This window comes from Salvelinus fontinalis, chromosome 27, assembly GCF_029448725.1.
Source record: "Salvelinus fontinalis isolate EN_2023a chromosome 27, ASM2944872v1, whole genome shotgun sequence".
Classification (NCBI taxonomy): Eukaryota; Metazoa; Chordata; class Actinopteri; order Salmoniformes; family Salmonidae; genus Salvelinus; species Salvelinus fontinalis.
In genome coordinates, this window is record NC_074691.1 from 24,035,378 (window position 1) to 24,056,329 (window position 20,952).

Consider the following 20,952-nt stretch of genomic DNA (forward strand, 5'->3'; position numbering starts at 1 on the left):
CCGCTTGATGGACACCTGACTGATTCTGCTCTCATTCTCTCCCAGAACACCATAGAAGTCTCACTGGAATTTCTATTTATTGCTGACATCTAGTGGAACCCCTAGGCAGTGCAACCCCTGCCATACGTCATTTGGAATTCTTTTGGGACTCTGTTGAATACAGACAATCTCAGATTTCTGACTTCCGGTTTGATTTCAACTCAGGATTTTGCCTGCCAATATGAGTTCTATTAATCTCAGAGAAATAATTCAAACAGTTTTAGAAACTTTGGAGTGTTTTCTATCCAATATTAATAATAATATGTAAATATTAGGAACTATGACTAAGGAGCAGGCCGTTTGAAATTCGCACCTTTCATCCAAGCTACTCAATACTGCCCCTGCAGCCATAAGAAGTTTTAACAAAGGTGTTGAATATTGTGAGCGGACCAAGTAATTGGGCGTCACTCTGAAGCGGAAAGGTGGAACAAACGAGTCAGGAGTAGGTTTTCTTGATTGAACACAGTTCTCTATTGAGGGTATTTGGTCAACACCAACACTCCAACATAATCAATGAAAATCTCCCAAGAAAAAAAACATACATCTTCTTCTCCAGATCAAACAGGAACACAATACGATTGTCTTTAAACTACAACAAAGTCACGGGATTGTCACCGTCTTAGTGGTTCTTCATGGATAGCTCCTCGGTCTCGGTGGCCATCTTCCAGAGATAGTTTTTCCTCCCTCCTGCTGTTTCCATACTCTCTCTTATAAGGGAAGGAGAATAGGTCATTAGTACCGTCAGCTGTGCTTAATTGCCTCTGGTTACCTTGTCTCCCTTGCCATGTTAGGTTACTATCCGTGAGCCCAGCCTGCCCTCTGGTGGTCCTTCCACATACCTTCCCCCTCAGGACCGAACCGGAGGGTCGGGCGCCAGACGCACCGTCTTGGTCGCGTCGGGACATTCCCGTTCCTCGATCCGGCCCTGTGGATGACATGGAAAGAGAACGGTTGTAAAGACAAAAACCATCTGGCTATTCTGTTGTTATTGTTTCTCTTACCAGCCATCCACGTGAGGGGCGCATGGTCAGTAACTAATGCAAATCTCCGACCCAGTAGGTAGTACCAGAGATAATCGAGGTCCCACTTAATGGCTAAGGCCTCTTTCTCTACGGTACCTCTGTTCCCGATCGCTGAGCTTCCTACTTATGAAGAGAATCAGAGTCTCTGCTTCGCCTTTACCCTGAGCTAGTACGGCCCCGAGCCCCGTATCCGAGGCGTCGACCTGCACAATGAACTCTTGTGAGAAGTCCGGAGCCTGTAGGACGGGATCAGAACACAGGACATCTTTTAGCAAATGAAAGGCCTCTTCCGTCTCGTCTTTCCACTCTACCTGGTTTGGCAAGTTTTTCTTGATGAGGTTTGTGAGGGGGTTGGCAATGGTTGCATATCCCGGGATAAAACGGCTATAATATCCCGTTATCCCTAAGAAGGTCCGAACGTCCCGCTTGGTCCGGGGTCGAGGCCAGTCCTGAATTGCCCTGGTCTTCTCTGCCTGTGGGCGTATTTTCCCATTCCCCACGGTGTACCCCAGGTATTCCGCTTCGGACTGGCCCAGGCAGCATTTATTTGGATTGGCCGTCAATCGTGTAGCTTCCAAACTCACGAGCACCACTCGTAATCGCAGGAGGTGACTATCCCAGTCCTCGCTGTAGATGACCACATCGACCACATCGTCGCTGCATACTATTGATGGGGCCATAGAATGTCATCCATGAGCCGTTGGAAAGTTGCAGCGGCACCACGCAGTCCGAAGCCTGCCCTCTGGTGGTCCTTCCACAAAACTTATAGACTCAAGATATTTCAGCTTTCATTGTTCATTCATTAGTAAAAAAATTAACTTCTTCTGGCTGCAAGCCCGACGTCGGTACACTTATGACAACAGCCAGCTCAAGTGCAGGGCGCGAAATTCAAAATATATATTTTTTAAATATTTAACTTTCACACATTAACAAGTCCAATGCAGCAAATGAAAGGTACACATCTTGTGAATCCAGCCAACATGTCCGATTTTTTAAATGTTTTACAGCGAAAACAGCACGTATATTTATGTTAGCTCACCACCAAATACAAAAAAAGGACAGACATTTTTCACAGCACAGGTAGCATGCACAAAGCCAACCTAACTAACCAAGAACCAACCAAACTAACCAAGAAACAACTTCATCAGATGACAGTCTTATAACATGTTATCCAATAAATCTATGTTTTGTTCGAAAAATGTGCATATTTCAGGTATAAATCATAGTTTACATTGCAGCTACAATCAGAAATTGCACCGAAAGCAGCCATAATAATTACAGACACCAACGTCAAATACCTAATTACTCATCATAAAACATTTCTGAAAAATACATAGTGTACAGCAAATGAAAGACAGGCATCTTGTGATTCCAGCCAATATTTCCAATTTATTAAGTGTTTTACAGCGAAAACACAATATAGCGTTATATTAGCTTACCACAATAGCCAGAAACACATGCCATTTCCCAGTAGCAAAAGGTTAGAGATCGTAACAAACCAGTAAAAGATATATAATTTTTGACTAACCTTGATATTCTTCATCAGATGACAGTCCTATAACATCAGGTTATACATACACTTATGTTTTGTTCGAAAATGTGCATATTTAGAGCTGAAATCAGTGGTTATACATGTTGCTATCGTAGCTACTTTTTCCACAATGTCTAAACAGCAACGATATTTTTCTGACACTTTTTCTGACACACATATTCTGACCAAATAGCTATTCATAAACATAACTAAAAAATACATGTTGTATAGGAAATGATAGATCCATTAGTTCTTAATGAAATCGCAGTGTTAGAATTCTAAAAAATAACTTCATTACGACATACAGCTTCGGTATAGCTAGAGTACCCAAAAGCTGGGCGTCGGCGACTAGTACACATGTATGACAGATATATGAAATAGCATCATAAAATGTTTCTTACTTTTGCTGATCTTCCATCAGAATGTTGGACAAGGGGTCCTTTGTCGGGAACAATCGTTGTTTGGATTTAGAACGTCCATTTTCCCTCTTGAATTAGCAAGCACACTAGCCAAGTCTCTCCATGTCAACAAACGGAAGAGAACGGAACACGGCAAAACTCCCGAAAAAATTTCAATAATCTGATGAAACTATATTGAAAAAACATACTTTACGATGATATGGTCACATTTATCAAATAAAATCAAAGCCGGAGATATTAGTCGCCTATAACGGCAGCTAAACAGAAGGCAAATCCAAGTCCCTCTTCGCGCTCTCCAGAAAACAAGAAATGGGGGACACTTCATACAAAGAGCTTGTATTCCACTTCAGACCAAGATAAACACTAAATTTCTTCTCTCACCGCCTCTTGTCATCCAGGGGAAGGTCTATGAAGTGCACGTATACTAATACGTATCATGCCCATTTATAGGCAGGAAGTAGAACAGAGCCTCGATTTCAGACTTTCCACTTCCTGGTCAGGAAGTTTGTGCCAAATGAGTTCTGTTTGATTCACAGATATAATTCAAACGGTTTTAGAAACTAGAGAGTGTTTTCTATCCAATAGTAATAATAATATGCATATTGTACGAGCAAGAATTGAGTACGAGGCCGTTTGAAAAGGGCACCTTTTATCTGGCTACTCAATACTGCCCCTGCAGCCCAAACAGGTTAAAGAATTCATTCCACTTTGACAGTCTATACCAGTTGCTAATGAAGCATGTAAAATGTGATTTTTTTCCATTTATTAACAATTGAAATTGAGTGAGAACTTGATCTCAATATTTATGCCTAAAGGAGGATAAAAGTAAATAATGTGCAACATCCCACGCAAGCTCCCACATAGTTTAATCTATGACTTTAAACCACTCTCTGAAGGACTGGATGTCCATTATGGTGCATTCTGAGTAGTTCTGAGTAGTTTTTTGTCTCATACTGAGTAGTTGAATGGTATCCATGTGTAATTTCTCCAAAGCCATTTTATAATTGATTACATAACAACTACCTGGAGAATGAAAGAATAGTCATATCTTATAGTTCTATTCAAATAGAATATTGTGTATCTCCTATAGCCTACCTATGTGAGTGCTCTGGTATATTATTTATCCACAGCCATATTTGATGTTCACTAGTACTGAGACACATGAACAAAGCTGTTGTGCCTGGGCAGAGTTTGAGCAGCACGCATCTCAACGCTTCTGTCTCTCAACTATCCTGCCTCAATACACATACAGTACATATTCATCCACAATCCTATCTTCCAGATATCTTCTCTCTATCTCCAACACTCTCTCTATCATCTGCTTTCTCAATTTTCTCTCCTTATCTCCATCTCTATCTTCCATCTGTCCTCTACATCTTCATTTTTCTCTCTATCCTCCATCTATGTACTTACATACGTACAGATTCTCAATCTATCCTTCCTCTATCCTCCATCTATTTATTCTCAGACTATCCATACTCTATCCTCCATAATCTCTATCTATCCTCTCCTTATCCCTCACCACTTTCTTCAATCTATCCTCTCTCTATTCCCTACCTCTAGCCAATTTCACTGAAACAGATTTACCCTGTGTGAAATAGCATAATGATGTCCCTGCCCTGGCCACTAATAAAACAACAATATACACTGAGTGTACAAAACATTAGGAAAATGACACAGACTGACAAGGTGATTCCAGGTGAAAGCTATGATCCCTTATTGATGTCACTTCAATCAGTGTATATGAAGGGGAGGAGACAGGTTGAATAATATTTTTTAAGCCTTGAGACAATTGAGATATGGATTGTGTATGTGTGCCATTCAGAGAGTGAATGGGCAAGACAAAGGATTGAAGTGCCTTTGGACGGTGTATGGTAGTAGGTGCAAGGCGCACAAGTTTGAGTGAGTCAAGAACTGTAATGCTGCTGGTTTTTTTACGCTCAACTGTTTCTTGTGTGTATCAAGAATGGTCCACCACCCAAAGGACATCCAGCCATCTTGACACAACTGTGGGAAGCATTGGAGTCAACATGAGTGAGCATCCCTGTGGAATGCTTTCGACACCTTGTAGAGTTCATGCCCTGACTAATTGAGTCTGTTCTGAGGGCAAAAGGGGGTGCAACTCAATATTAGGAAGGTGCTCCTAATGTTTTGTGCATTAAGTGTATTTCACCAGTTGTCCACTGTCAAAGCAGGCCTTGTCTCTCACAGATGGTGAGATTGTGGTTTAGATTCCGGCAAGAAACACTGAATATAAGTCGGTGAATTCGGTAAGTCGCTTTGGATGAAAATGTGTGCTAAATGTGTTGGGATAGTGTTTGACTCAATTCAATTCAATAATATTTGTCTTTATACCAAATGGGGCATTAATGCAGGCAAGCAGTTAGAACGAATGACAGTGTGTTCAGCTCAGTTCATGTGGTTTTCATTGCAATAATTGACCAGGTGAAAATGTCCCAAAAAACACAGCATTATAAAATAGAAGTCTTAAGTGCATTAGATAATGAGCTCATTAACAAACCACCACAGATGTTGCTTGCATTGCTATTTCAATATGATGGCTATGAATAGATAGATGTAGAGGGTAAATAGGATAATATTGAGTCATTATTTAGTTTGGGTTTTAGATTTATTAAAATAGGCGAAGTAGAGCACATTTAAAGCACATCCTACTTGGGGCCGTTCAATGCTCAAACGTTCCCAGCTATCGGCCTAGCAGTTCTAACAAAAAGTGGACTGGAGATAAGACACCCCAGGAAATGATACTGGATGCAGGAGGGTTCCCATCTAATTCCCTTTCATTTCCTCTGCAAACACCATCCAAACCCCTAAACTCCCAGACAGTTGATTTGGGCAGTGTCCACGTCTCCACATTTCCTCAGTACTGTAGGATGGTGCATTAGGTTAGTTCTCACAATGCAAGTTTAGAGAGACACTCTTAATTAAAAGACCATTGCAAGTGGCAGCACTGAAGCAAACGTTTATCCATAACAAATGATTGAATGTTGCTTTTATAGAACATTCTGTATCCCCGATGACACTCCTCAGCCCCCGAGGGAGAGGAAAAGAGGGAGAGACAAAAAGGTGGATGAAGGGAATGAGGCCTTTGTGCCGTCTTGTCACTACTTTACCAATACATCAAGGGCTTCAGTTTAGGAGCCATTCTACCATGACAAATACTGCACTTAGGGATTAATAGTGTCCACTCACCCATGTGATGCTCAGTACTCTGCCGTGCTCTGCCCTGGAACACCAATATCTGGCCATGCTGGAGAATGACTGTTTGGCACATTCTACTCCTACTATCTCTACCATAGACATCTAGTGACTAACCTCTTCTCTCTCTCTCTCTCTCTCTCTCTCTCTCTCTCTCTCTCTCTCTCTCTCTCTCTCTCTCTCTCTCTCTCTCTTTCTTCGAGCTTGATTGGTTAATTGATTGCTAGATTAGTTGATGAACCGTTGCTCGCTCTTCCAGTTTATTTGACTGACTGAACTCTCTCTCTCTCCCCCCTCCAGCGGTGCTGTCGGTCCTGGGTAATGCTGCGGTCCTGGTGACCTCAGCACTCCGGCCAACTCACCTCAAGGCCCCGGAGCTCCTGACAGTCAACCTGGCAGTGACAGACATAGGCATGGCTCTCAGCATGTACCCCCTGTCCATCGCCTCACTCTTCAACCACGCCTGGATTGGAGGGGACTCCTCCTGCCTGTACTATGGCCTGATGGGGATGATCTTCAGCACGGCCAGCATCATGACCCTGGCTGTCATGGGTCTGGTACGATACCTGGTGACAGGAAACCCACCCAGAACAGGTATTCTGGGTATACACTGGAGTGGTAGAGGTAGATACTGTATAGGGGTAAGGTGACTAGACTTCAGGATATATGATAAACAGCGTAACAACAGCGTATATTATGATTTTATGTGAGTGTATGTGTGTAGAGTAAGTATACATTTATGTGCATATTATGTGTGTGTGAGCAAATTATGAAGTGAGTGTTTGTGTGTGTTGGAGTCAGTGTGTGAGTGTGTAGGGTCCTGTGAGTGTGTAGAGCCCTGTGAGTGTGTAGGGCCCTGTGAGTGTGTAGGGCCCGGTGAGTGTGTAGAGCCCTGTGAGTGTGTAGGGCCCCATGAGTGTGTAGGGCCCCATGAGTGTGTATGGCCCCGTGAGTGTGTAGGGCCCCGTGAGTGTGTAGGGCCCCGTGAGTGTGTAGGGCCCTGTGAGTGTGTAGAGCCCTGTGAGTGTGTAGAGCCCTGTGAGTGTGCGTATAAACAGTTCTAGATAGAGCTCAGACTTTCCGACATGATGATCACTGACTCTATGATTTGACCTGAAGATCACTGACTCTATGATTTGACCTGATGATCACTGACTCTATGATTTGACCTGAAGATCACTGACACTATGATTTGACCTGAAGATCACTGACTCTATGATTTGACCTGAAGATCACTGACTCTATGATTTGACCTGAAAATCACTGACTCTATGATTTGACCTGAAGATCACTGACTCTATGATTTGACCTGAAGATCACTGACTCTATGTTTTGACCTGAAGATCACTGAGTCTATGATTTGATCTAAAAAGCACTGACTCTATGATTTGATCTGAAAAGCACTGACTCTATGGTTTGATCTGAAAAGCACTGACTCTATGATTTGATCTGAAAATCACTGACTCCATGATTTGACCTGAAAATCACTGACTATGATTTCACCTCATTTTTTTTAGGTCCCACTTGACTTGAAAGCACCATTATTTCAATTTATGCTCAGCTGTACCTTGCAAGTACACCAACTGATCCATTTTTTAAAATGTTTTACAGGGAAGACACAATATGTAAAGATAGAAAAACACATTAGCATAATCCACCATCTTTTCTTTGTCCACCAACACCAGTAGCTATCACCAATCCGGCTAAACTAAGATATTGATAGCCACTAACCAAGAAAAAACCTCATCAGATGACAGTCTGATAACATATTTATGGTATAGGATAGGTTTTGTTAGAAAAATTTGCATATTTCAGGTAGAAATCATAGTTTACAATTGCACCCACCGTCACAACTAGACTAGAATAAATACATAGAGCAACGTGTATTACCTAATTACTAATCATCAAACATTTCGTAAAAATACACAGCATACACTAATCGAAAGACACAGATCCTGTGAATACAGACAATATTTCAGATTTTCTAAGTGTCTTACAGCGAAAACACAATAAATCGTTATATTAGCATACCACATGTGCAAACATTACCAGAGCATTGATTCTAGCCAAAGAGAGCGATAACGTAATCATCGCCAAAATATATAAATGTTTTCACTAACCTTCTCAGAATTCTTCAGATGACACTCCTGTAACATCATATTACAACATACATAGAGAGTTTGTTCGAAAATGTGCATATTTAGCCACCAAAATCATGGTTAGACAATGACAAAAGTAGCTCAGCTGGTCAGAAAATGTCCTGCACCATATTAGACAGTGATTTAGTCTTATACATAAATACTCATAAACTTGACTAAAAAATACAGGGTGGACAGCAATTGATAGACAATTTAATTCTTAATACAATAATACAATAATACATTTTTTAAATTATCCTTACTTTTCAATACAGGTTGCGCCAAGTGAAGCTATAGCAAACAAGATGGCGGCATAAACGTTTAACATTTATCGACAGAAACACGATTTATCATCATAAATTGTTCTTACTATGAGCTGTTCTCCCATCAGAATCTTGGACAATGAATCCTTTCTTGGGTCTAATCTTCTTTTGGTCGAAAGATGTCCACTTGTCCGTCGAAATGCCCACTAACGTACGACCGGGACCCCGAAACGTGCCCAGAGCTTCAAAGTCTATTACAAAGCAATGCCTCAAAATCGCACTAAACGGATATAAATTGCTATAAAACGGTTTAAATTAACTACATTATGATGTTTCTAACACCTATAACAAGTAAAAAGATGACCGACGCTATATTACTGGCTAAACCAATGCTTGGAAAAAGGCCAGTCAGATATCCTTCTTGCGTTGAGCGCAGTGTCCAAAGGAAGGCTACTTCCGGTATTTTGTCATTTATAGAGCCAATGATTGCGCAATCGACTCCATTCAAATTGTCACCACTTACTGACATCTAGAGGAAGGCGTGGGCAGTGTTTGTATCTCATAGGATTAACAGAGACTTTTAAAACTGATCTGGAACCAGAGGCCAAGATGTCTAAATCTCACACACTGGGAGGAAAAGTGCTGTAGAATGAGTTCTGTTTCACTCAGAGACATAATTCAAACGGCTATAGAAACTAGAGAGTGTTTTCTATCCAATAATAACAATAATATGCATATTGTACGAGCAAGAATTGAGTACTAGGCAATTTAATCTGTAGAGACAATTATGCTAATTTGAAACAGCACCCCCTATAGTTGCAAGAAGTTAATGCAATCGCCGTGTTAGAATTCTAAAAATAACTTCATTACGACATCCAGCTTAGTTATAGCGAGAGAGTGCCCAAAATCTGGGCGCAAACTACTAGTTCACATGTTCGACAGATATATGAAATAGCATCATAAAATGGGTCCTACTTTTGATGATCTTCCATCAGAATGTTGTACAAGGGGTCCTTTGTCCAGAACAATCGTTGTTTGGATTTAGAATGTCCTCTTCTCCAGTCAATTAGCACGGAAAGCTAGCAAAGTGGCGCGAAGCTCTCCTTCCTGAACATACGCAGACAAAGCAACACGCCTAACGTCCCGAAAAAATTTCAATAATCTAATAAAACTATATTGAAAAAACATACTTTACGATGATATTGTCACATGTATCAAATAAAATCAAAGCCGGAGATATTAGTCGTCTATAACGACAGCTTTACAGAAGGCAATACCAGGTCCCTTCTCGCGTTCCAGGAAAAAGGAAATTGGGGTCACGTCATGCCAAGAGCTTTTATTCGACCCTAGATCAAGTTATACACTCCATTTCTTCTCTCACTCCCTGTTGACATCTAGTGGAAGGTGTATGACGTGCATGTATACTGATATATATGAAGGCCATGTATACTGATATATATGAAGGCCATTTATAGGCAGGCCCTAGAACAGAGCATCGATTTCAGATTTTCCACTTCCTGTCAGGAAGTTTGCTGCAAAATGAGTTCTGTTTTACTCACAGATATAATTCAAACAGTTTTAGAAACTAGAGAGTGTTTTCTATCCAATAGTAATAATAATATGCATATTGTACGAGCAAGAATTGAGTACGAGACCATTTGAAATGGGCACCTTTATCCAAGTTACTCAATACTGCCCCTGCAGCCATAATTAACCAACTGAACTGAAGAATCCCACAGTACTCAACCACCCTCTCTCTCTGACACACACACACACTGTGCAGTAATTCGAATCCAGGGAGGAGCTTTAAGTGATACAGTCTACTGTGTGCTCACCCTCCTCTGTTTCTCTCCATCGCTTTCGCTGTATTGTCTGTTGCTGTTTCTCTTGTCTGACCTTTTCTGTTGCTGTCTCTTAGTATTCTATGTTGCTGTGGCCAGGAAAAACTCATTCTTCAAGATGTTCAAACGTTCATAGATGACCAGCAGGGTCAAATAGTAATCACAGTGGTTGTAGAGGGTGCAACAGGTCAGCACCTCAGGAGTAAATGTCAGTTGGCTTTTCATAGCCGAGCATTCAAAGAGAAAGAGAGAGAGAGAGAGTGGGAGAGGGAGAGAGAGAAAATAAACACAGAGACAGACAGAGAAAGCAAACACAAAGAGACATACAGAGAAAACAAACACAGAGGGACAGACAGAGAACCAACAAGCACAGACAGACAGACAGAGAAAACAAACAAACACTGAGTCACAGACAGGGAACAAACAAACACAGAGAGACAGATAGAAAAAACAAACGAACACGGACAGACAGACAGAGAGAGAAAACAAACACAGAGATACAAGACAGAGAGAGAGAAAACAAAAACACAGAGAGAGACAGACAGGCAGAGAAAACAAACAAACACAAAGAGACAGACAGAGAAAACAAACAAACACAGAGAGACAGACAGAGAAAACAAACAAGCACAGAGAGACAGACAGAAAAAAAACACAGAGAGACAGACAGAGAAACAAACAAACACAAGCACAGAGAGACAGACAGAGAAAACAAACGAGCACAGAGAGGCAGACAGAGAAAGCAAACAAACACAGAGAGGCAGACAGAGAAAACAAACAAACACAGAGAGACAGACAGAGAAAACAAATAACACAGAGAGACAGACAGAGAAAGCAAACAAACACAGAGAAGCAGACAGAGAAAACAAACACACACAGAGAGACAGACAGAGAAAACAAACAAACACAAGCACAGAGAGACAGACAGAGAAAACAAACACAGAGAGACAGACAGAGAAAACAAACAAACACAAGCACAGAGAGACAGACAGAGAAAACAAACAATCACAGAGAGACAGACAGAGAAAACAAACAAGCACAGAGAGACAGACAGAGAAAACAAACAAACACAGATAGACAGACGGAGAAAACAAACAAAGCACAGAGAGAAAGACGGAGAAAACAAACAAAGCACAGAGAGAAAGACAGAGAAAACAAACAAACGCAGAGAGACAGACAGAGAAAACAAAACAAACACAGATGGGCAGACAGAGAAAACAAACACAGAGAGACAGACAGAGAAAACAAACAAACACAGATAGACAGACGGAGAAAACAAACAAAGCACAGAGAGAAAGACAGAGAAAACAAACAAAGCACAGAGAGACAGACAGAGAAAACAAACAAACACAGATGGACAGACAGAGAAAACAAACACAGAGAGACAGACAGAGAAAACAAACACAGAGAGACAGACAGAGAAAACAAACAAAGCACAGAGAGAAAGACAGAGAAAACAAACAAACACAAGCACAGAGAGACAGACAGAGAAAACAAACAAGCACAGAGAGACAGACAGAGAAAACAAACAAACACAGAGAGACAGACAGAGAAAACAAATAAACACAAGCACAGAGAGACAGACAGAGAAAACAAACAATCACAGAGAGGCAGACAGAGAAAACAAACAAACAGAGAGAGAGAGACAGACAGAGAAAACAAACAAGAACAGAAAGACAGAGAAAACAAACTTGCACAGAGGCAGACAGAGAAAACAAACAATCACAGAGAGGCAGACAGAGAAAACAAACAAACAGAGAGAGAGAGACAGACAGAGAAAACAAACAAGAACAGAAAGACAGAGAAAACAAACTTGCACAGAGGTAGACAGAGAAAACAAACAATCACAGAGAGGCAGACAGAGAAAACAAACAAACAGAGAGAGAGAGACAGACAGAGAAAACAAACAAGAACAGAAAGACAGAGAAAACAAACTTGCACAGAGGCAGACAGAGAAAACAAACAAACACAGAGAGGCAGACAGAGAAAACAAACAAACACAGAGAGACAGACAGAGAAAATAAAAAAACACAGAGACAGACAGAGAAAACCAACAAACACAGGGAGACAGATAGAGATAACAAACAAACACAGAGAGACAGATAGAGAAAACAAACAAACACAGAGAGACAGACAGAGAAAACAAACAAACACAGAGTGACAGACAGAGAAAACAAACAAACACAGAGAAGCAGACAGAGAAAACAAACACAGAGAGACAGACAGAGAAAACAAATTACACAGAGAGACAGACAGAGAAAACAAACAAACACAGAGTGACCGACAGAGAAAACAAACACAGAGAGACAGACAGAGAAAACAAATTACACAGAGAGACAGACAGAGAAAACAAACAAGCACAGAGACAGACAGAGAAAACAAACAAGCACAGAGAGACAGACAGAGAAAACAAACAAACACAGAGAGACAGACAGAGAAAACAGACACAGAGATATAGACAGAGAACAGAAACAAACAGAGAGAGAGAAAAGAAACAAACAGAGAGAGAGAGAGATAGAGAGAGAAAAAAACAGCAGGTCCGGGACAAGGTAGCACATCCGGTGAACAGGTCAGTGTCCCATAGCCGCAGGCAGAACAGTTGAAACTGGAGCAGCAGCACGACAAGGTAGCATGTCGGGTGAAAAGGTAGCAACAGGCAAAACAGCAGAAATTGTTCTCTCGCCATCACCTTTTCTTCTGTTGCAGTCTCTGTGTCTTGTCTGTCTCTCTCCAACTATTCTTCTGTTGCTGTCTCTGTGTCTTGTCTGTCTCTCTCCTTCAACTATTCTTCTGTTGCTGTCTCTGTGTCTTGTCTGTCTCTCTCCTTCAACTATTCTTCTGTTGCTGTCTCTGTGTCTTGTCTGTCTCTCCTTCAACTGTTCTTCTGTTACTGTCTCTGTGTCTTGTCTGTCTCTCTCCTTCAACTATTCTTCTGTTGCTGTCTCTGTGTCTTGTCTGTCTCTCTCCTTCAACTATTCTTCTGTTGCTGTCTCTGTGTTTTGTCTGGTGTGACTCCCTCCTTCATATCCTACTTGTGTGTGCCAATTAGCTTCAGCTGGCTGGTGTGCGACCTGGCTTTGACTTTGGATAACCATCTCCAGGGCTAGTTAGGGGCCGTCAATAAAATACACAATGTAAATGAGACCATGTTTTCATGTTGCACTCCTTTTAGTTTTCTCGTTAAATGCTTTCAACATCTGCATATGTATAATTTTTTACATATTGTCCCATGTACATTGTGAACTTTACTAATGGTGCCTAACTAGCCCCATAGAGATATCCAAACTCAACCCAAATTTACCACATGTATTACGATCGGGTCGGTTGCAGTTGCACTCCGAATTGATGATTACTTTTGTGCTGCCAACTGTGGGCATGTAGGCAAGATTGAAACAAACCATAACTTAATTTACATTGTGATGCAGTCACGACCAAAAGTCTCACAAAAACTCTGTTTTTCACAAATCTGACTTTATGACCAAATATTTTCCTATTTATATTTTTTGGTCAATTTTGACAGTAGAATAAATGTTTCTGTCACACCCTGATCTGTTTCACCTGTCCTTGTGATTGTCTCCACTCCCCTTCAGGTGTCGCCCGTCTTCCCCATTATCCCCTGTGTATTTATACCTGTTTTTTCTGTTTGTCCATTGCCAGTTCGTCTTGTTTGTCAAGTCAACCAACATTTTTGTTCTCAGCTCCTGCTTTTTCGTAGTCTCTCTTTTTCTCGTCCTCCTGGTTTTGACCCTTGCCTGTCCTGACTCTGAGCCCACCTGCCTGACCACTCTGCCTGCCCCTGACCCTGAGCCTGCCTGCTGACCTGTACCTTTGCCCCACCTCTGGATTGTGGACCTCTGCCTACCCTGACCCTGAGCCTGCCTTCCGTCTGGTATCGTTGCCCCACCTCTGGATTGTGGACCTCTGCCTACCCTGACCCTGAGCCTGCCTTCCGTCTGGTATCGTTGCCCCACCTCTGGATTGTGGACCTCTGCCTACCCTGACCCTGAGCCTGCCTTCCGTCTGGTATCGTTGCCCCACCTCTGGATTGTGGACCTCTGCCTACCCTGACCCTGAGCCTGCCTTCCGTCTGGTATCGTTGCACCACCTCTGGTTTACTGAGCCCTGCCTGCCTTGACCTGTCTATTGCCTGTCCCTGTTGGAATATTATACCATTGTCAATTTGATGTGTGTGCATCTGGGTTTTACCATGATTCCGGATAGCTTCTGACTCATATTGATGCCACGTAGGCTGTTTTGTGAATGTGAAGTTGGTTTTTAGGGGCACTTGCTCTTTAAAGTTGCTGTATACTGACAGGACCAGGGCAACTTAACTGTAAAGAACAATTCAAGAGTCTTTAACAACAGTGGAAACACAACTCCAAACATTACAGATAAGAAGCAACATAGCCCCTAGGCTATATCAATATAAAGAGACATGAGCCAAAAACAATTACCTGTAGAATGGAATAAGTTACTACACCTCTATGATTCATTTCGTCAGTTCTAGAGGCTAATGTGAGATTTCTAGATTATATAACATTTGAGGACATCATTTAATGGCCTATGTATTTTCTATGTTTTGTTCACCTACACTTTAACCACAAAGTCATATTTCCCCCCTCTTCCTGGCTGCCCTCCCCCTTACCTTCTATGTTTAAGTTCAAGTTTTTTTATTTGTCATATACACATGATATACAGTGTCTTCGGAAAGTATTCAGACCCCTTGACTTTTTCCACATTTTGTTATGAAACGCAATACCTCATAATGACAAAGTGAAAACAGTTTAAAAAAAACGTACCAAATTGTTTATATTGGTTCTTCAGACAGATTAGTCTTCTCTTTCAGCAGTAGGCATTTGTTTTCCAAACTGTACGTACAGCATTTTCAAAAGAAAAAGTGACAGCTGCAACCAACCATAGAAATATAATCCATAGATGGCAGTTCCCATTCATGTCAGGACAGGCATCCATTGCTAGTGTACCCATGAGTTTAACAGTCAAATTTCCAGGGTTAGAGATTACAACACCCTTCTATGGATTATTTGTCTATGGCCACAACGCAACAAGCTGTAAATTTGACACATTTGCAAATGTATAATAAACAAAAATATCTTATTTACATAATTATTCAGCCCCTTTGTTATGAGACTCGAAACTGAGCTCAGGTGCATCCTGTTTCCATTGATCATCCTTGAGATGTTTCTACAACTTGATTGGAGTCTACCTGTGGTAAATCCTATTGATTGGACATGATTTGGAGAGACACACACCTGTCTATGTAAGGTCCCACAGTTGACAGTGTATGAGGTCGAAGGAATTGTCCGTAGAGACAGCATTGTGTCAAGGAACAGATCTGGGGAAGGGTACCAATAAACTTCTGCAGTATTGAACGTGCCCAAGAACATAGGCCTCCATCATTCTTAAATGGAAGATGTTTGGAACCACCAAGACTCTTCCTAGAGCTGGCTGTGTGGCCTAACTGAACAATCGGTGTAAAGGGCATTGGTCAGAGAGTTGACCAAGAACCTGATGGTCACTCAGTCCTAGAGTTAATCTGGGGAGATGGGTGAACCTCCCAGAAGGACAACCATCTCTGCAGCACTCCACCAATCAGGCCTTAATGGTAGAGTGGCCAGACGGAAGCCATTCCTCAGTAAAAGGCACATGACAGCCCACTTGGAGTTTGCCAAAAGGCACCTAAAGACTCTCAGACCATGAGAATCAAGATTCTCTGGTCTGATGAAACCAAGATTAAACTCTTCAGCCTGAATGCCAAGCATCATGTCTGGAGGAAACCTGGCACCATCTCTATGGTGAAGCATGGTGGTGGCAGCATCATGCTGTGGGTATGTTTTTCAGAGGCAGGGACTGGGAGACTAATCAGGATCTAGGCAAAGATGAATGGAGCAAACTACAGAGAGATCCTTGATGAAAACCTGCTCCAGAGCACTCAGGATCTCAGACTGGGGCGAAGGTTCACCTTCCAACAGGACAACAACCCTAAGCACACAGCCAAGACAACGCAGGTGTGGATTCGGGACAAGTCTCTGAATGTTCTTGAGTGGCCCAGCCAGAGCCTGGACTTGAACCCAATCAAACATCTCTGAAGAGACCTGAAAATAGCTGTGCAGCGACGTTCTCATCCAAACTGACAGAGCTTGAGAAGCTCTGCAGAGAAGAATGGGAGAAAATGTCCAAATACAGGTGTGCCAAGCTTGTAGCGTCATACGCAAGAAGAATCGTTGCTGTAATCACTGCCAAACGTGCTTCAATTAAGTATTAAATAAAGGGTCTAAATACTTATGTAAATTTCGTATTTATGTTTTTTTTTTGTTGAATAAATGAGCAAATATGTCTTAAAACCCATTTTTTCTTCGTCATTATGGGTTATTGTGTGTAGATTAACGAGGGACAACAACAATTGAATCAATTTTAATATTGATTTTACTTTTTTTATTTATTAACAAAATGTGGAAAAGGTCAAGGGGTCTGAATTCCTTTTGAAGGCACTGTACATGGAGTGCGCAGTGCAATGAAATGCTTACTTGCAAGTTAACCTCTCGGCAATCATTTCAAATAACTTTCTTTTTTTTCTGGTAAGGAAATTCATGTGTGGTGCATAATGGTACATACAAAACACATAACAACATAGAACACAAAAACATGTAGGCTACAGTGTAACGGTCCTGACCTGTTTTATGTTGTTTTTGTATGTGTTTAGGTCAGGGCATGTGTTTTGGGTGGGCAGTCTATGTTATCTGTTTCTATGTTGGTTTTGGTTGCCTGGTATGGCTCTTAATTAGAGGCAGGTGTTTTGCGTTCTCCTCTAATTAAGAGTCATATTTAGGTAGGGTGTTCTCACTGTTTGTTGGTGGGTGATTGTCTCCTGTGTCGTCGACTGTATGTACCATACGGGACTGTTTGGCTGTTCGTTTATTTTGATGTCGTCTGTTTCCTGTCCGTGAGTTTACGTTTAGTTATGTAAGTTTATGTTCAGGTTTCGTCAACGTCGTTTTCTTGTTTTGTATATTTGAAAGTGTTTTGTTTCGTGTTGCCATCGTCGTGTTAAATAAAAAGATGGCTTATTTCCCGAAAGCTGCATTTTGGTCTGATGATCCTTCTCTCCTCTCCTCGTCCGAGGATGAGGAGAGAGACAGCCCTTACAGAATCACCCACCAAATTAGGACCAAGCGGCAAGGGAAAGCTCGACAGGGCAACAAGGACTCCTGGACTTGGGACGAAATATTGGACGGGAGAGGTCCATGGGCACAGCAGGGAGAATATCGCCGTCCCAAAGCTGAGCTGGAGGCACTGAGGAGAGTAGAGGCTACCGGAGAGAGGAACTGGAGTTATGAGGGAACGCGTCTGGCACGGAAGCCAAAAAAGCCTGTAAGTAACACCCAAAAATTTCTTGGGGGGGGCTAAGAGGTAGTGGGCCAAGGGCAGGTAGGAGACCTGCGCCCACTTCCCAGGCTTACCGTGGAGAGCGGGAGTACGGGCAGGCGCCGTGTTACGCAGTAGAGCGCACGGTGTCTCCTGTACGAGTGCATAGCCCAGTGCGGGTTATTCCACCTCCCCGCACTGGCAGGGCTAGTTGGGGTATTGAGCCAGGTGTCATGAGGCCGGCTCAACGCGTCTGGTCTCCAGTGCGTCTCCTCGGGCCGGCATACATGGCACCTGCCTTACGCATGGTTTCCCCGGTTCGCCTACATAGGCCGGTGCGGGTTATTCCACCTCCCCGCACTGGTTGGGTGACCGGGAGCATTCAACCAGGTAGGGTTGGGCAGGCTCAATGCTCAAGAGTGCCAGTACCCTCCACGGTCCGGTATTTCCGGCGCCACCTCCCCGCCCCAGCCTAGTACCTACAGTGCCTACACTACGCACTAGGCTACCAGTGCGTCTCCTGAGCCCAGTTCCTCCTCCACGCACTCTCTCTGTAGTGCGTGTATCCAGTTCGGTGCCTCCAGTTCCGGCACCACGCACAAAGCCTCCTGTGCGTCTCCAGAGCCCTGTACACACTGTATCTTCTCCCCCTACTAATCCTGATGTGCTTGTCCTCAGCCCGGTGTCACCAGTGCCGGTACCTCGCATCAGTTATAGAGTGGGCTTTGAGAGTACAGTGTGCCCTGTCCCTGCTCTCCGCACTAGTAGGGAGGTGCTTATCCTTAGCCCGGTGCCTCCAGTTCCGGCACCACGCACCAGGTCTACAGTGCGCCGTATCCGGCCAGAGCCATCCGTCTCACCAGCGCCATCTGAGCCATCCGTCTCCCCAGCGCCATCTGAGCCATCCGTCTCCCCAGCGCCATCTGGGCCATCCGTCTCCCCAGCGCCGTCTGAGCCATCCGTCTGCAATGAGCCTGCAAAGCCGCCCGTCTGCCATGAGCCTGCTAAGCCGCCCGTCTGCCATGAGCCTACAGAGCCGCACGCCAGACAGGAGCCGCTAGAGCCGCACGCCAGACAGGAGCCGCTAGAGCCGCCCGCCAGACAGGATCTGCCAGAGCCGCCAACCAGACAGGATCTGCCAGAGCCGCCAACCAGACAGGATCTGCCAGAGCCGCCAACCAGACAGGATCTGCCAGAGCCGCCAACCAGACAGGATCTGCCAGAGCCGCCAACCAGACAGGATCTGCCAGAGCCGCCAGCGAGCCATGAGCAGCCAGAGCCGTCAGAGAGCCATGAGCGTCGAGAGCCGTCAGCCAGCCATGAGCGTCGAGAGCCGTCAGCCAGCCATGAGCGTCGAGAGCCGTCAGCCAGCCATGAGCGTCGAGAGCCGTCAGCCAGCCATGAGCGTCGAGAGCCGTCAGCCAGCCATGAGCGTTGAGAGCCGTCAGCCAGCCATGAGCGTCGAGAGCCGTCAGCCAGCCATGAGCGTCGAGAGCCGTCAGCCTGCCATGAGCGTCGAGAGCCGTCAGCCAGCCATGAGCGTCGAGAGCCGTTCAGTCAGGATCTGCCTGAGTATATCAGCCGGGACCTGCCCCTTGTCCCGGTGCTGCCCCTTGTCCCGGTGCTGCCCCTTGTCCCGGTGCTGCCCCTTGTCCCGGTGCTGCCCCTTGTCCCGGTGCTGCCCCTTGTCCCGGTGCTGCCCCTTGTTCCGGTGCTGCCCCTTGTTCCGGTGCTGGTCTTTATCCTGGTGCTGCCCCTTGTCCCGGTGCTGCCCCTTGTCCCGGTGCTGCCCCTTGTCCCGGTGCTGCCCCTTGTCCCGGTGCTGCCCCTTGTCCCGGTGCTGCCCCTTGTCCCGGTGCTGGCCATTCATTTAGGGGATGTTAGTTTTAGGGTGGTCATTGGGAGGGGAAGACAGAAGCGGGGAGTGACTATGGTGGTGTGGGGACAGCGTCCAGAGCCGGAGCCACCACCGTGGTCAACTGCCCACCCAGACCCTCCCCTGGACTTTGTGCTGGTGCGCCCGGCGTTCGCACCTTGAGGGGGGGGGGGGTTCTGTAACGGTCCTGACCTGTTTTATGTTGTTTTTGTATGTGTTTAGGTCAGGGCATGTGTTTTGGGTGGGCAGTCTATGTTATCTGTTTCTATGTTGGTTTTGGTTGCCTGGTATGGCTCTTAATTAGAGGCAGGTGTTTTGCGTTCTCCTCTAATTAAGAGTCATATTTAGGTAGGGTGTTCTCACTGTTTGTTGGTGGGTGATTGTCTCCTGTGTCGTCGACTGTATGTACCATACGGGACTGTTTGGCTGTTCGTTTATTTTGATGTCGTCTGTTTCCTGTCCGTGAGTTTACGTTTAGTTATGTAAGTTTATGTTCAGGTTTCGTCAACGTCGTTTTCTTGTTTTGTATATTTGAAAGTGTTTTGTTTCGTGTTGCCATCGTCGTGTTAAATAAAAAGATGGCTTATTTCCCGAAAGCTGCATTTTGGTCTGATGATCCTTCTCTCCTCTCCTCGTCCGAGGATGAGGAGAGAGACAGCCCTTACATACAGTACAAATGATTAGAAGCATTCTATGTAATCCCAGGGTATATACAAATAAAAACTAGAAGAGTTAAGGAATTTGATGGATGTTGGCATAAAACCAGAAGCTACATTCTTAGATTTGAATGGGAGAGTTCTATACCTGTGCCCGGAGGGTAGGGGGCTTACTGGTCATTCAGTGTGTGTGTTATGTCAAATGCTATCTGTTCCCCCTTCTTCCTCACTCATTTTTAGTAAATGTCATTGAGGGGTTCCTGGCTTGCTCCGATGACCTTCTCACTGATTCTTATTAACCTGTTCATTGGGTTCTGACTTGTGTTCCCTAAAGCACCAAAACTCCTCATGATATTAAAGGTTAAGATGGGTTCTGTAACTCATGTATAAAATGCTTGGAAGATTGATTGGTGTACATGAAACTTCTTCAATTTCCATAGAAAGAACAGGCTTTGTTGACATTTTGAGTGAATGTGTTCATTGATTCTTTTGAAGGAGAGCTTGTTGTTGATGATGGTTCCTAGGTATTTGTAGTCCTCCACTCTCTCAATTATCTGTCCGTTAATCTCCA

General features: G+C 43.8%; 1 protein-coding gene across 1 annotated transcript in view; it reads left to right on the forward strand.

Annotated features, from left to right (window-relative positions):
* opn8a (opsin 8, group member a) overlaps window positions 1-20,952 on the forward strand; it is a gene marked incomplete at its 5' end in the record, with an annotated part of 73,269 nt that overhangs the window by 21,970 nt on the left and 30,347 nt on the right. Inside the window, one exon of the mRNA XM_055885847.1 lies at window positions 6,528-6,821. Within this exon, the coding sequence (XP_055741822.1) occupies window positions 6,528-6,821 (294 nt within the window). The remainder of the gene's footprint in view (window positions 1-6,527; window positions 6,822-20,952) is intronic.